Consider the following 13,024-nt stretch of genomic DNA (forward strand, 5'->3'; position numbering starts at 1 on the left):
TCACTGTATGTCATTTTTTGTGACCATAAATGGCAAGAAGGCAGCTATGAAGTTTGGATTCTCACTCAAACTGCAGCTTTCTAACGTGCATCTGCATTTTTGTTCCTGTAGGGACTTAAAAAAGGGACGACTATGTCTGTATCTCCAGCTTCTCCCCTTTACACTGCCGACATGTATCCTGCACATCACACAACAACACAGCTGTTTCTTCCACCGAGGCTTGACCTCTCCTAATCTGCCAAACCAGCCATCTATTATTCATGCAAACCTGCTTGGAAAATGACCCCTGACTATCATTGTGAGACTTTTCATATGAAATCTGTCTCCAGCTTAATGAAGCAAGATAAACGCTGACCTTATGTCACGACAACAGGGTCATATTAATGAAGTTCGAGGCAAATTGGCCCTGGATTGCTGATGTAAAAGGACAGCAAAATTGTCATTGCTGGATTTTTTTCTTTTTTCTTTTTTTAAAGTCAGAAAACAAGATTTTTTTTTTCCTCACCGGCTGCCATGGTTACAGACATGGGAAATATCTTTTGTCTGTCATTATGAGAACAAGCCTGAGAAACAGAGTGGCATCCAGACTGAGAGGACTAATATAGGAAGCGACTAATAAATCCCAGATGAATGTGTTTTACTTTGGTTCATGAAATATGAATTTATTCATAGATAAGATTGTCTGATTTGAAGGCTCATTTCAGCTCTGCTCGAATCTAAAATGAGAGAGATTCTGCATTGCAGTGCCCTCCGATGGCCAGAACTATATTTATTTAATGTACAACAATGAGGAGATCAAATGCTGTCATGAGAGAAAAACAAATTTCATGCAAGGTTTGGTGTAAAGTATAATAATGGCACTGCCAGAAAAAGGAGACTGATTTTCATTTTATGCTAAAATACAAGTATGCACAAATGATTCTGAAAGGTTTTCACTTTGTTGCAAAAGACATAATTATGATGCCTATTCAGAGCAACTACATTCAATTATTAATATCAGTGAGTGATGAATGTGAGCTCTGAAGTGATGTTTAGCGTGTTAACTTGTTCTTTTCATAAAATCTATTTAAACACTTTACATATCAGGTGTTTAGATGAGGCTGCCTGCAAAAAATATAATAAAAGCAGACAACTTTACAATAAGCATCAGCTTAAAATGCTATGCAATAATATTATGGAGTGAAATCACTGAATCCACATCACCAGGATAGTAGATGTATCAAATACAGCCCTTGTCACTGCTGTGACTCATACGTCTGCGTGTGTGTTTGTGTGTGTGTGTGTGTGCACACTCCAGCACTCCCAGCACCCTGCTAGTAGCACAGTGCAGTAACCTATATCACACAGGGTGCTTTCTAATCCAACATGACCTCTCACCAGGCAGCCACACAGGCCACCAAGAAAACCACCATGACAGTCAGGCAATGATTAGTGGAGGAACAGTGGGGGAGGAGGCCACAGGGCTTATTGGAAGCTCATTTAGTGTGAACAAGGCTTTCACACATCAGTGTTGTGCTTTTACAACCTCTTCCTTGCCAAATAATAATAAGAACAATGTTGTTTGTATCAAAAGAAATAACATTTCTACTACTATTCAGTGTAATATCATCATAAAAAGTATTTTAAATTAATTTATCAGATTATTATATAATAGAATTTGATATATTATATTATTTCAATAGCATAGTGATAAACGTTAAGCCACGTGATACCTGCCATCATTAACAACCTAGACTTATAGTCCTTCTGCTCTCCGTGTGTTTACTTGTTTTCTTGCTGTCATATTTGTAGAGTGTCATGAGAGAATTTTCACAGTTTTATCTGAAAGCTGAGACATAATAGGCTATTTCCTGAATGCCACAGTTGATTTCAGGTCAGTCACAATTTTCCACTCTCTTACCGGCACTGTGGCTGTTTGGTTGCAGATTTTTGCCATTGAAATTGAAATGTGGAAGTCTTGAAAGTGTGGAGGATGCCATTTCCTGTCAGAGGTCAAGGTGGTGAGAAGCTCAGTTCCAGCCAGGCTGAACCAATCTGTAAAATAACCATGACTTTAGGTCCCATCATTAGAGTGAGTTCTGCCCAAACTGGAGAAAAAGATAGATTGACCAGAGACAGACAAATTAAATGGTGAAGGTGAAATAACATCAGGTCTGAAATGCCTGATGGTGAAGGGAATAGGGGAGAGGAGACGGAAAAAGTTGAGAAATGGAAAAGGTGGCTGAGGAACAATAAAAGAAGCTAGACACTGGCACATCAGTTCTAATCAAAATTTCAAGACTTGAAAACCATTTTACTATTTTTTATGCATCTTTTACTTTTCTGAAAGTGATATTTTGAATTGGGGTCATAAAATGAGGACTACATAAACACTCAGCTCAGCCATGAAACATGCAAACCATCAAGCAGCAAGGGGTTCGGAAGGATGCATCATTAGTAAGACAAGAGAGGAATAGAAATAGATGTAGAGAATGAAATACACGATACAGACAGCTGGAAGTACTATTATGTTTGTTGGTAATTAAAAACAATGTTAACCAGTGCACCCGACATCATCCATTTACTTTCCATATGTTCCAGATCTCTTTCTCTTTGAGCTTGAGTATATATATTTAAATTTATCCTTTATTTATCCATTAAATATTTGGCCACCTGCTGTTTATCAGCACAACTGTGCTTCACATTTTCACTGTGCTACATATTTTCATACTTGGGAACCCAGTTCAAGCACACAAAATTTGATGGTTGATGTTTCAATATTTCAAAATCACAAGTGAGTCTAATCCCCAACTTCCCCTGTCAATACAGTAGGTCAGTGTGTCCTCAAATAAGATATTGAACCCAAAATTGCTCTCACTGGTCAGGCATAACAGCAGTGCCTAGCATGTTAGCTCGCTGTCATCGGTATCCCAGTTTGTGTCCAGTGCAGTCCATTATGCTATTTGTCAGGTAAATACGACTCATAATTGAAACTGTAATTGATAATACAACAAAAATTGTTACTAAACATAATGAATAAGATTATTTCATCCTTTCTAAATAATAATAATAATAATAATAATAATAATAATAATAATAATAATAATAATAATGTTTTACTTAATTATTACACTATTAAGTTATTCATTTGGACTCTCTCATCTGATTCAAGGCTGAACTAATGAAAAAGGGGCTCAGTGCAACATTGGTGCAGAGTGAACGCTATTGACGCAAGCTGATGCAGTCAAAGTATCCAGTCTCAGCACTCTTTCTGACCTTGGGACCGATCCCTGCAGGTTTACCTCCCCGGAACTGTTCTAATGGCAATAGATGCTTGGCTTAGAAGCTTCTGTGTGTCCAAAGGCCTTGTTATGTATTCACATCACCTCTTTACTATATGCTCAAAGAGCCCCTAAGTCACTGTCATGTCAGCAGGTGCTGTAAGTCCCAGAGTCACTGCTCTTTTCTTTTACTGATCAACTGCTACAACAAAGAGATTGACTAGAGCCTTGTCAAAGTAGGGCAAATTTGTTTCAGTGTTGTTTTGATTATTTAAATAAAATTTTAGCCATAAGTCCCAGTTGCACTTCCTATAATTAGCTACCAACATGTGGATACTGTAAAACTCCTGTGAACGATTTGACATGCTTTGATGATGTTCCTTGTCCTCGTTTTGCTGATCTGTGCTGTAGGAGTTTGTTGTAGCTGTAGGAGACATACTGTAATATGCTCCTGTAAATGCATTTTGTTTGTGGGTGTTCTTGTGCTCAGCTGTTTAATAGCATGGTGCACTTGGCATCAGTGGTTTGCCTGAGGTAATAAAAATGTTCCATACATAAAGAACTGCTGGGGATACTTAGTTTACCAGTGGCAGAGTTATTGTGCAATTATGCAGGTATAATAAATCAAAATGTACATTCCACAATCAATTTACATACAGTAATGCACATATTCATTAATTGTTAATACATAATGTGTACTATTTCCTGAAATATAATCATACAATCAGTTGTCCAATTGTCAGCTTGGAATCATCACTCTATTTGACAGAGGTAAGTGCTCTCACAATATAGAAAAGGTTCCTTTGACTTACTTGAGCCTGGAGGGCTGCACAGTGGCTTGGTGGTAAACACTATCACCTCATACCAAGATAACAAGAGGTTTCTGGTTTTCTCCAAAGAAACACAGTACAGCTGGATGGGAAACACTTTCTCAAATTTATGAATGTGAGTGCCTCTATATCTGTGTTAGCACAGTATTTAAGTGCAGACGTGTCTGAAATGCAGTATCTCCCTGCTTCCTGCTCAGTGCATGTTAGGATAGGCTCCAGCCCTCTGTAACTTCCTGAAAATGAACAAAACAGTAAAGAAAACGGATGACTGAGCTACATTAAAAATAATACTAATGAATTATGGCATGGAACCGACAAATTATACAGTGGCCTTAACCTTCTATTTTCTTCCATATTTACCCAAGTGGGTATTCATTTAATTTTGGCTTATTGTTGCTGAGACTTGTAGGGTAGGGAATCTCTAGAGATTCTCTCCAAACTCATTTTTGGAGGTCAGTCTAAACATGGAAGCTAATTCTAAAATTAAAAAATATAGGAGAGAAGAAAGTAATTCAGGAAACAGGCTAGATTTTAGACTCCCAGTGGTCTTCAGTGAATACATTCAAACACACACACACACACATACACACAAAACATTGTTTCTCTATGTCACAGGTAATGCCGGCTCTGTTGCAAGCAGTCATTATGCATTCTTTTACCAAAAGGTCACGTGTCAGCTCCACACAACAGCCAGTTTGTGTCCATCACAAGCTAAGTGTCTTGTTGACGTGCCCTTGAGTAAGGCACTAAAATGCTACCTATTGTAAGTCACTCAAGATAAGAGCACCAACTAAATGCCAGAAATGTAAATGCTTTCTTGGCAGCAGTCGCACAGGGTTTCTAGGACATACAAACCTGAGTGGTTAAACATTTCCTGAAAGGTCATTGACTCGGTTTTTACCAGCTTTTTTCTCTACTGGCCACAAAGTGTTGGAGTCTCCAGGAAGCCCAAATATTTTCATTAGCATGTGTAAAATTTCCATCTCATTCTTGTGGTTTATTTGTGTAAATTCACTCAAAGGTAAACATTCTTACACATCCAGCAGGTTCATAATTTGATTATGGGTTACTCTCATTTCATCCCTGAAAACTCATTAGAAAGCTGCGTTCAGCGTTGTGACAGTTATATTATCTCTCAGGCTTCAAATATAGTACATTGTGGAATGTGAAGTAAGATAATCAAACTGAAATTACATTTCAATCCGGCAGCAGCAGAGTGTATTCATGCATAGCAGCTCCAGACAAGGTCAAACAGATGAGCATATGTGAGCCTGTGTAACGCAAGCAGTTGAGCATGCAATTTACTTGACTAGAGTAGGATTTTCAGTCAGAATGGCACCAAAATACAAAAGGTTTGGGTGTCCTGTTCATGTAGAATGCAACAGGTAGAGCTTGGCATTACAGGTTAGACAACTTGGGTTTATTTGATATGGTCATCATTCTTTTTTGGTAATAATAACATTGTGCTCACTAAGTTGAAGTCTAGGAACATGGTGACATTGCCAAAAAAAAGTCTGATAGGGCAAGAAACACACACAGATGATTCTACAGGTTTAGGATAACAGTACAGCTATTGGTAAGTCTGTATTTTACTGATTTCCTACTAATTTCCAAGAAGATTCCCGGAAATAACTTGTATGATTTGATTCTAATCACAAAGAAAATAGTAAGCGTTTAGTTAACGCACCCCCAATCAGGGTTTGCAGTGTTTGAATCGAGATGTGATGACAGTTGCAGGGTTTTTTTCTTATGTTGCCAGCACTGTCAATCACTTCTGATCTAATCACAACCACACAGAGTTTTTCAGTATTAAACCCTCACTTAACAATAACTTAACTAAGGGTGTTTGCTTAATAAACTTTTATTTAGTTATAAATATTTCATATTACAAAGAAACTGATTTGAAATTGTGTTTTCAGGGGCTTTAATTTAATGGTTCTTCAAATAATCCCTATATACCAAATGATATCATTATTTTAAGGGAACTTCCTGAGAAAATATTGGAAAATTACAGACTTTCTATTCAACTTTGACCTACCATATTTATCATAGTTGTGCACACACACTTTTTCCTGTGCATTGGTGGATATTTCAGGTGTTCTTGCTTTCAATTTGAATTCCAAATAAAGTGTTTAAGATATTCTGGCTAAATGTTTGGTTTGTCTACAACCTGTATGGTCATCTGACAGCTTGTATTTCCTGTCCTGTTGTACCTCACTGTACTGTCATGTAACATACTGTCACATTTCAGCAGTTATTTTAGGGAGTAAAATGTTATCATAACCAAAAGAATAGATTGTCTAAGCCAAGAAGATAAGATGCGCGTCATAATAAACCAGAATTTCAGTTTAAATTTCCACCTATGTGTGTATTCATGGAGCAAAAGGCTTCTTTGCCCAGGAGCCAGTGTTACATGTATTGTGCTGTCCATGGTGCTGAAATCTGACAGACACTCTGTTGCTTCTAACTGCCTCTACCCTCAGCTCCCCCCTCACTCTCGGCCTCATTAGTTTGCTCCCAGACTGCTATCTCACACCGTCCAATGATTAATATACATCTGTCTGTGCAGGCTGAGATATGCATATCATAAAACCAGGGGACAGGAATGCTATTTATTTTCTGTTGGGATGGAAGGGGGGCCTTTTAGGAGGAAGCTCTCCTCCATTTAACCCTCTTCAAAATGGCACTTACACACCCAGCCATAGATTTGCATTGGATTTCTATGCTAGATCAAAGTTAAAGAGGAGATTCATTTAATGCTTATTCCTGGAGGGCAGGAGTGATGGCCTCCAGCTGATGCGCTTGATGAGTTTTTTTCAGTAAGAAATGCTGGCCTTTAACATGGTTTAGAGGAGACTTGTTCTTCATATGATCGAAAAAAGTAATTGCAGGACTCAATCCAAGATGATATTCAATATATTTTTTGCAGAGAGGGTTGTTTGTTTGATATCTGACAATTACAGAAAGCAGTTCTTAAGGTTGGAAATATCTTCAGTAGTACTACGATATACATTTTTCTCTCCTATCAGGAACTATTGAGGGAGAAAGAATTACTTCTTCTATGTAGTTAAAATCACATTTTTAAATTAAACTGTAGACTCATTCTCGGCCAAAGATGTTCAGCAAATTGAGTTATGATTGACTGCACATGAATTAAAGGGGTACTCCACTGATTTTAAACATGAAGTTTACTTTACTCATCATGATGAGTACTACTAAGTCTGTGAAAACAGTTGTAGAATGTATTTTGTGGCTCTGAAGGGAATTGACTGTGGAGAGGATACTTTGGACTCATCATTAGTCTCACAAATGTCACATACCAAACAGGGTTGCAACTACAGATGTCAGGGGCATATCTTTTTATGTGCCTGATGTGCCTGTTGGTCCAAACACCAAAATAACAGCACAGCGTTCTAGGACACATTCACCCTATTTTAAGATCTGTTTCCTGAAAAAGACACATTGGGTTCACATTTCATTTGACCTCTTGAGGTGATCTTGAGTGCCTTTACCTGCCTGCTTGCTCACAATAAACTCTGTATATCAGCCAAGAGACTAAAACGTATAAGCTAGTAAGTATCTAACAGTTAATAGATTCATGGTGTGTGGACTAAAAGACAAGAGTAGAAACAATACTACTGTCACTTTGTCCCAATTTTCTATTTGGAATAGGAGCTTTGTAACTGTTTTTTCATATGAAGTCAAACTCTCTCCTCTTGGTAGCCACAAGTAATGTCACTATAAGTAGGATAACATTCTCTACAATTATTTGTCTGTGAATGAGATATTGGCAAAAAAAGGTAATATAAATTTGTCAATATAATATAAAACATATAAAACATATGAAATATGTCCCTCTTTGGTGTAATAGCAGTTCTCTCATGGGCATTCCTCTCGCCTTCATTACACATGAAATATTGTGGCAGAGGGAAGGGTTACCAGTTACACTTGTTTCTACACACTGGTTTTAATAAAGTCAGGAAATAAAGACATATTTAAAGGGGAAGAAAGTGTTATTTTTTTTTATTTACAGCAGTGAGGCCTGTGTGACCCCAAACAACAAGGAAGTAAAGTCAGAGTCAACAAAACACAAATATTAAATGTAAAAATTTGAAATTGATACTCCTCTCAAATTCTTGTCTGTTTATTGAATTGAACTTAATTGACTTATATGGGTTAACAAGGAGTTAACAGTTAAATAGTTTGGTGGGTAAGATGAGAAGTCAATCCAAATGAAGCTCTTGGTGTTGGGTTGGAAAACCTTTTGACCATTGAGCTTTGACAAAAAAACAGATTGACCTTCTGGCATATCTGTCTGTGACTCTGATAAGGAAACTTTACATGCATTGGAGGTTCTTCATGTGGACAGTTATTAAAATATGAACCAACTGCAAACATTTGATGGCTCTAAGATGTTATGAGTCAACAGCCTTCACGGGTGTCAGCTCATTATAGCGCGTAAAGCAAAGCGAAAAACAAAGCAAATATATGATTCAAACTAGAGGTTTTGTTTCCATTGCAGCTCGAAGTGAAGTGTGCACTCTTGTCATCAAGTTGTTGACGCTCGGCTCTTTTCGTCTCTGTCCGCCATCTCATTAACATTCATCACTTGTGGGTGTGATGCTGAAAGGGTCTCCGGCGCGCCGAGCGGAGACGCGCAGTGTCCCTGTGCGTTTAGAGGAGGTATCAGCTGCCGGCAGGAGGGGAGCGACGAGGAGGAGCGGAAGCAGAGACAGCAGACCTACATTGCAGGGTACCATTCCTTTACTGCCGCTGTCCTTTCAGTGCTAGCCACCTGCAAAAAAAACGCTCCTTTGCTGCTGATTTTTTTTCTCCAAGGCTGAAAGTCTTCAATATGTGTTGGATCTAACATCTCCTTAGACAACGAGGAATATCAGACTCCCCTGGTGGATGTGGACACTTAACCTGTGGACATGGAAAAGATAGTGAATTTATCCATTTCATTCCTTCTGGTTTTATGGGGATGCGCGCTTGGAGGCTCGCCCAGTGTTCAAATTGGTGGGTATCCATTAGTTCAAAGAAAAAAAAAACGAACTGGATAAAATCAGCGACTTTGTGCGTAAAATGATGAGGAAAATTGTTTGCAAATGCGTCAAACTGTACAAGGGTGACTGATAATGTTATGTCTCTTTCAGGGGGACTCTTTCCAAGGGGCGCGGATCAAGAGTACAGCGCATTTCGGATAGGAATGGTTCAATTTGGCACCTCGGAATTCAGATTGACGCCTCACATTGACAATCTGGAAGTGGCAAACAGTTTCGCTGTCACCAATTGTTGTAAGTGACCAATATATAATCCCCCCATTTTTTTAAAACAGTTTTGCATGTCATCAATGAAATGTCACTACGTGTGTTGTGCGTTTGGATGTGTTCGGATAATCGTATCAGTTATTTTGATTGAGATGGAGATCATCTAAGCTGTCTAATCTATATTCCGTCAGCAAACATATCACGGCTGGGAGCTGGGTAGTTGAAGATGAACGAGCATCGTGTAGGCAGGGGAAAGTTGGTTTCCACAGTAACAGTCAATCACATCCTTCCCATTTTCCCTTCCCATTCCATCAGATTCAGAGATCAAACACGGCTACACTGCAAAATTATCGATGTTACCCCTTCTTTTCATCCACCACTTTTAAAACGAATTATTTTGTCTAATAACTCGAAAAACGAGTGTGGTGAGATAACAATTGTACTTGATTCCGATGAACATTACCTGTTTCCTTATAGTCTACCAATTAAGTGATGTGATTATTTTCTTCCTTGTTAAAAAAAAAAAAAGAAAACAAATCTTGAAACAAAAGGATAAAAGCGATCTCGCCACATTGACTGCATTCTTCTGTCGTTTCGAGAAGAAAAAAAAAAGAGATAAGACTTGCTGAGATGGACATTTTTTGCAGTGTGTGTGTCGATGTCACGTCTTTTCTCAGCTCAGAAGGAGCGGTGTTCATCCATCGTTGGTGCCTGTAAGACAGCCATACATAGATTTACACTGAGCGTCACTGGGCGACGCTTTAACATGTATTAAGGACTAATAGGGTATGATTAATTAACAGCCAAGGCCCTTAAAATAATTGGCACTCCCATGGGAAAATACAGAGAAATGGCTTATGATCAAACCATAATCACGACTCTCCAATCTAATGAAAAGCTGCCTCACATCCAACTCTAACATCACTTCATACACCGTTTCTCAAACAACTGATGTAAACTGAGTTCAGTGAAAATCTGATTCAATTAGCCTTTCTTTCTTCAAGTAGAGCCGAGCTGCTCAAGATTTTCTTTGAAATTGTTGCAACAAGAGGCAGCAAACAGGTTTTTTATGGTCGCTATTTTTAATAGCTCGCACAATTCATTAGGCGGTTGCCAAGCGACTACTCCTCTCAACAGTCCCTTAAACATAAATCAAACGCTTCTGATTGGTGCGCGCATCGGTCCAATCGATTTCATTACCATATAAAAGCTTCCTGCTCGGAGAGCCTCACTGCATCCGACAGATCAAAGCGAGAGACATGTCGATGTTCGACATACAAATATTTGTCACTTTGTCACGAAAATAAGACCATATCTTCTGATTTTCCACTAAATTGTTCGACTTGAGAATTTATAGGAAATGTCTCCGGAAATGTTGTCTATTATTCCTACCGTTAACCTAAAGTGACGTATCTTATGATCTTATCTTATTCACACAAAAGGCAATATTAGCGGACCTGTTTTTAAATGTGTCTCACACATTCAAGATGATAATAATAATAATAATAGACCTACAGCATCACTTTAAAAAAAATTCATCCCATTTTTTCTGTCTCTGCTTCCTCTAATTATGCCATTTTGGTCCAACTGGCTTCTAATTTGCTTCTGCTAATAGGGTTAACTAGATTATGTCAAAACCTTTGAAAAAGTTGATTACAAATACCTTAACTTGGTTATCTCAATCATATTAAGATAAACATTGAAATATTTTATAACCCGATTAACAGATTTTTGAAACAAACTTTCAAGTCAGTGTTTGAAATGACTGTGGCACATAAACACCTCCTGATTTCATTATGTGGTTTGATTCTGTGCATGCCCTGAAAGGTCAGGGAGGGAACCTGATGTAAGAATGCATGAGGTAAACACAAACAGTAACACGGAGCAGTGCTGGAAGATGTAATTAAACACTAACAAAATCCCTTTATTCACTCATGGCATTGTTACTGTTGATAACAACATATTCATCTAGAAATTAACCTGATCACTAAACAAATCAGGTAGATTCATAATTTTTTTGGTAAAATCAGGACACTGCAATCATTGAAATATGTGATACTTATTTGCTTAAGCAGAATATTTTTATTATAATGTGCATGTAAATGTACTGAATGGAGCAACTGCCTTATGCTAAGTAGTTGACGTGTGGTGTTTTAGACCGGTGGGATGACAATATGTGGTTCTGGTTCACCACCACTTGAACAACAATAGCTTCAGCTCAGTTATTTTTGGTCTAACATTAAAACACTGAATCACTGAAACCTGCAGACAGTCACTGATAACCCTGAGTAGGAATAAGTGGGTACAGAAAAAGGACAGATGGATGAATGGGTTCAAACTGTTCAGTGACAGAAGACTTGATTTGTGAGGCAGCAGCTAAAAGAGGTTTTCTCTTTTTGTCCTTTAACACGACACCCAGGCTGTCAGTGTGTACGTGCATATCTCTGGTGTTTCCAAAATGTGTGTGTAGGAACCCTATCTATCTCTTCTAATGAACAACTTGAGTGGGAGTTAACAGTAAGAAGGGTGAGGGTGGTTGGGGTAAGGTAGAGTGGGGGAGGGGTGGGGGGGTTTTGCTTTTAAGCCAGTAGATGGCAGTCTGCCTCACAGTCCACCTCCATCTCTAATTGTAGTACATTAACACCACTATTCTGTTTTCTGTTAAAATGCATTTTTTGAGACAGCTCGCAGTAGAGAACAAAAGGAAAAAGATATCGAAGCTGACGTCGAACATTGAGAGCTAAAACATTGTAACTGCAGGCTTTATGAAGGTGTGAGCTTCCATTTTGGATCCAGTGGTAGCATATTTGTCATTAATACTGAGAGGGAAACATGGGAGAAAATGTTGCAATTTGACTGAAGTTGACTACAGGAACTGAGAGACAGATTTACCCTCCCACTTTTACATCCTAAGAAAGGGAAGAAGTTGGTATTTTGGCCAGTTATGAATAAGGACAGCTGAGTCCTGATTAAACTGTGTCTGCATCAGCAATGAAAGCATTTAAGTACCAAAATTTGGCATGGAATACTTGTTGAAGATTTTTTTTTATCACATATCTGCTGACTTATATCATAATTTAGTTAATTGTACTATATTTTACTTACATTATTGGTCTGAAAGAGTATATTGCTTTTTTGTTTCCTTGCCAGTTTATTTTTTTTCTCCTATTATGGGATGAGAAACAGAACATATGGATCTGTGCACTCTAGATGTATCGTACTCTGGTTGTACTTGGCCTGTACAGCAGCATACTTCATCAATGCAGTGTGTCAGAGACAGTGGGAGGGAGAATGATACATTCCTCCATCAATAACAGTTCATCTGGACAGGCCTGCATCTGCTGCCAAGACCGGGGGGAGTCATTGTGACTGTGTGTATGTATGTGTATGTGTATGCGTGTGCTGTTTTATGGTCCTGCTGTCCACCCAGAGCTATAAATGTATAGAAATCTTCTTCCATCTTCCTAGAATACAGCCACCTCTGAGACCACATGTGCTTAAATGACTTATACACCCTAAAAACTTCTCGGCAGTTAAAAATAACAGACATTCATGATATATGTTGAACTTCTGTAATTTTATTCTCTGGTGTTGTGTTTTTCAACTTTGAAATAGAGAATACCTTGTTAAGGGTTTATAAGCCCTAAATAACGACTCATTGCCG

The 13,024-nt window shown here is 38.3% G+C and overlaps 1 protein-coding gene across 3 annotated transcripts in view; it reads left to right on the forward strand.

Annotated features, from left to right (window-relative positions):
• The first annotated feature begins 8,758 nt into the window (after positions 1-8,758).
• gria2b (glutamate receptor, ionotropic, AMPA 2b) overlaps positions 8,759-13,024 on the forward strand; it is a 56,188-nt gene continuing 51,922 nt past the window's right edge. For all 3 annotated transcript variants that reach the window (XM_067599893.1, XM_067599895.1, XM_067599894.1), the window contains exons 1-2: positions 8,759-9,109; positions 9,247-9,387. In XM_067599893.1, coding sequence (XP_067455994.1) covers positions 9,025-9,109; positions 9,247-9,387 — 226 coding nt within the window. In that variant the 5' untranslated portion in view covers positions 8,759-9,024. The remainder of the gene's footprint in view (positions 9,110-9,246; positions 9,388-13,024) is intronic.

The sequence above is a fragment of the Thunnus thynnus genome, chromosome 9, assembly GCF_963924715.1.
Source record: "Thunnus thynnus chromosome 9, fThuThy2.1, whole genome shotgun sequence".
In the NCBI taxonomy this organism is placed as follows: domain Eukaryota; kingdom Metazoa; phylum Chordata; class Actinopteri; order Scombriformes; family Scombridae; genus Thunnus; species Thunnus thynnus.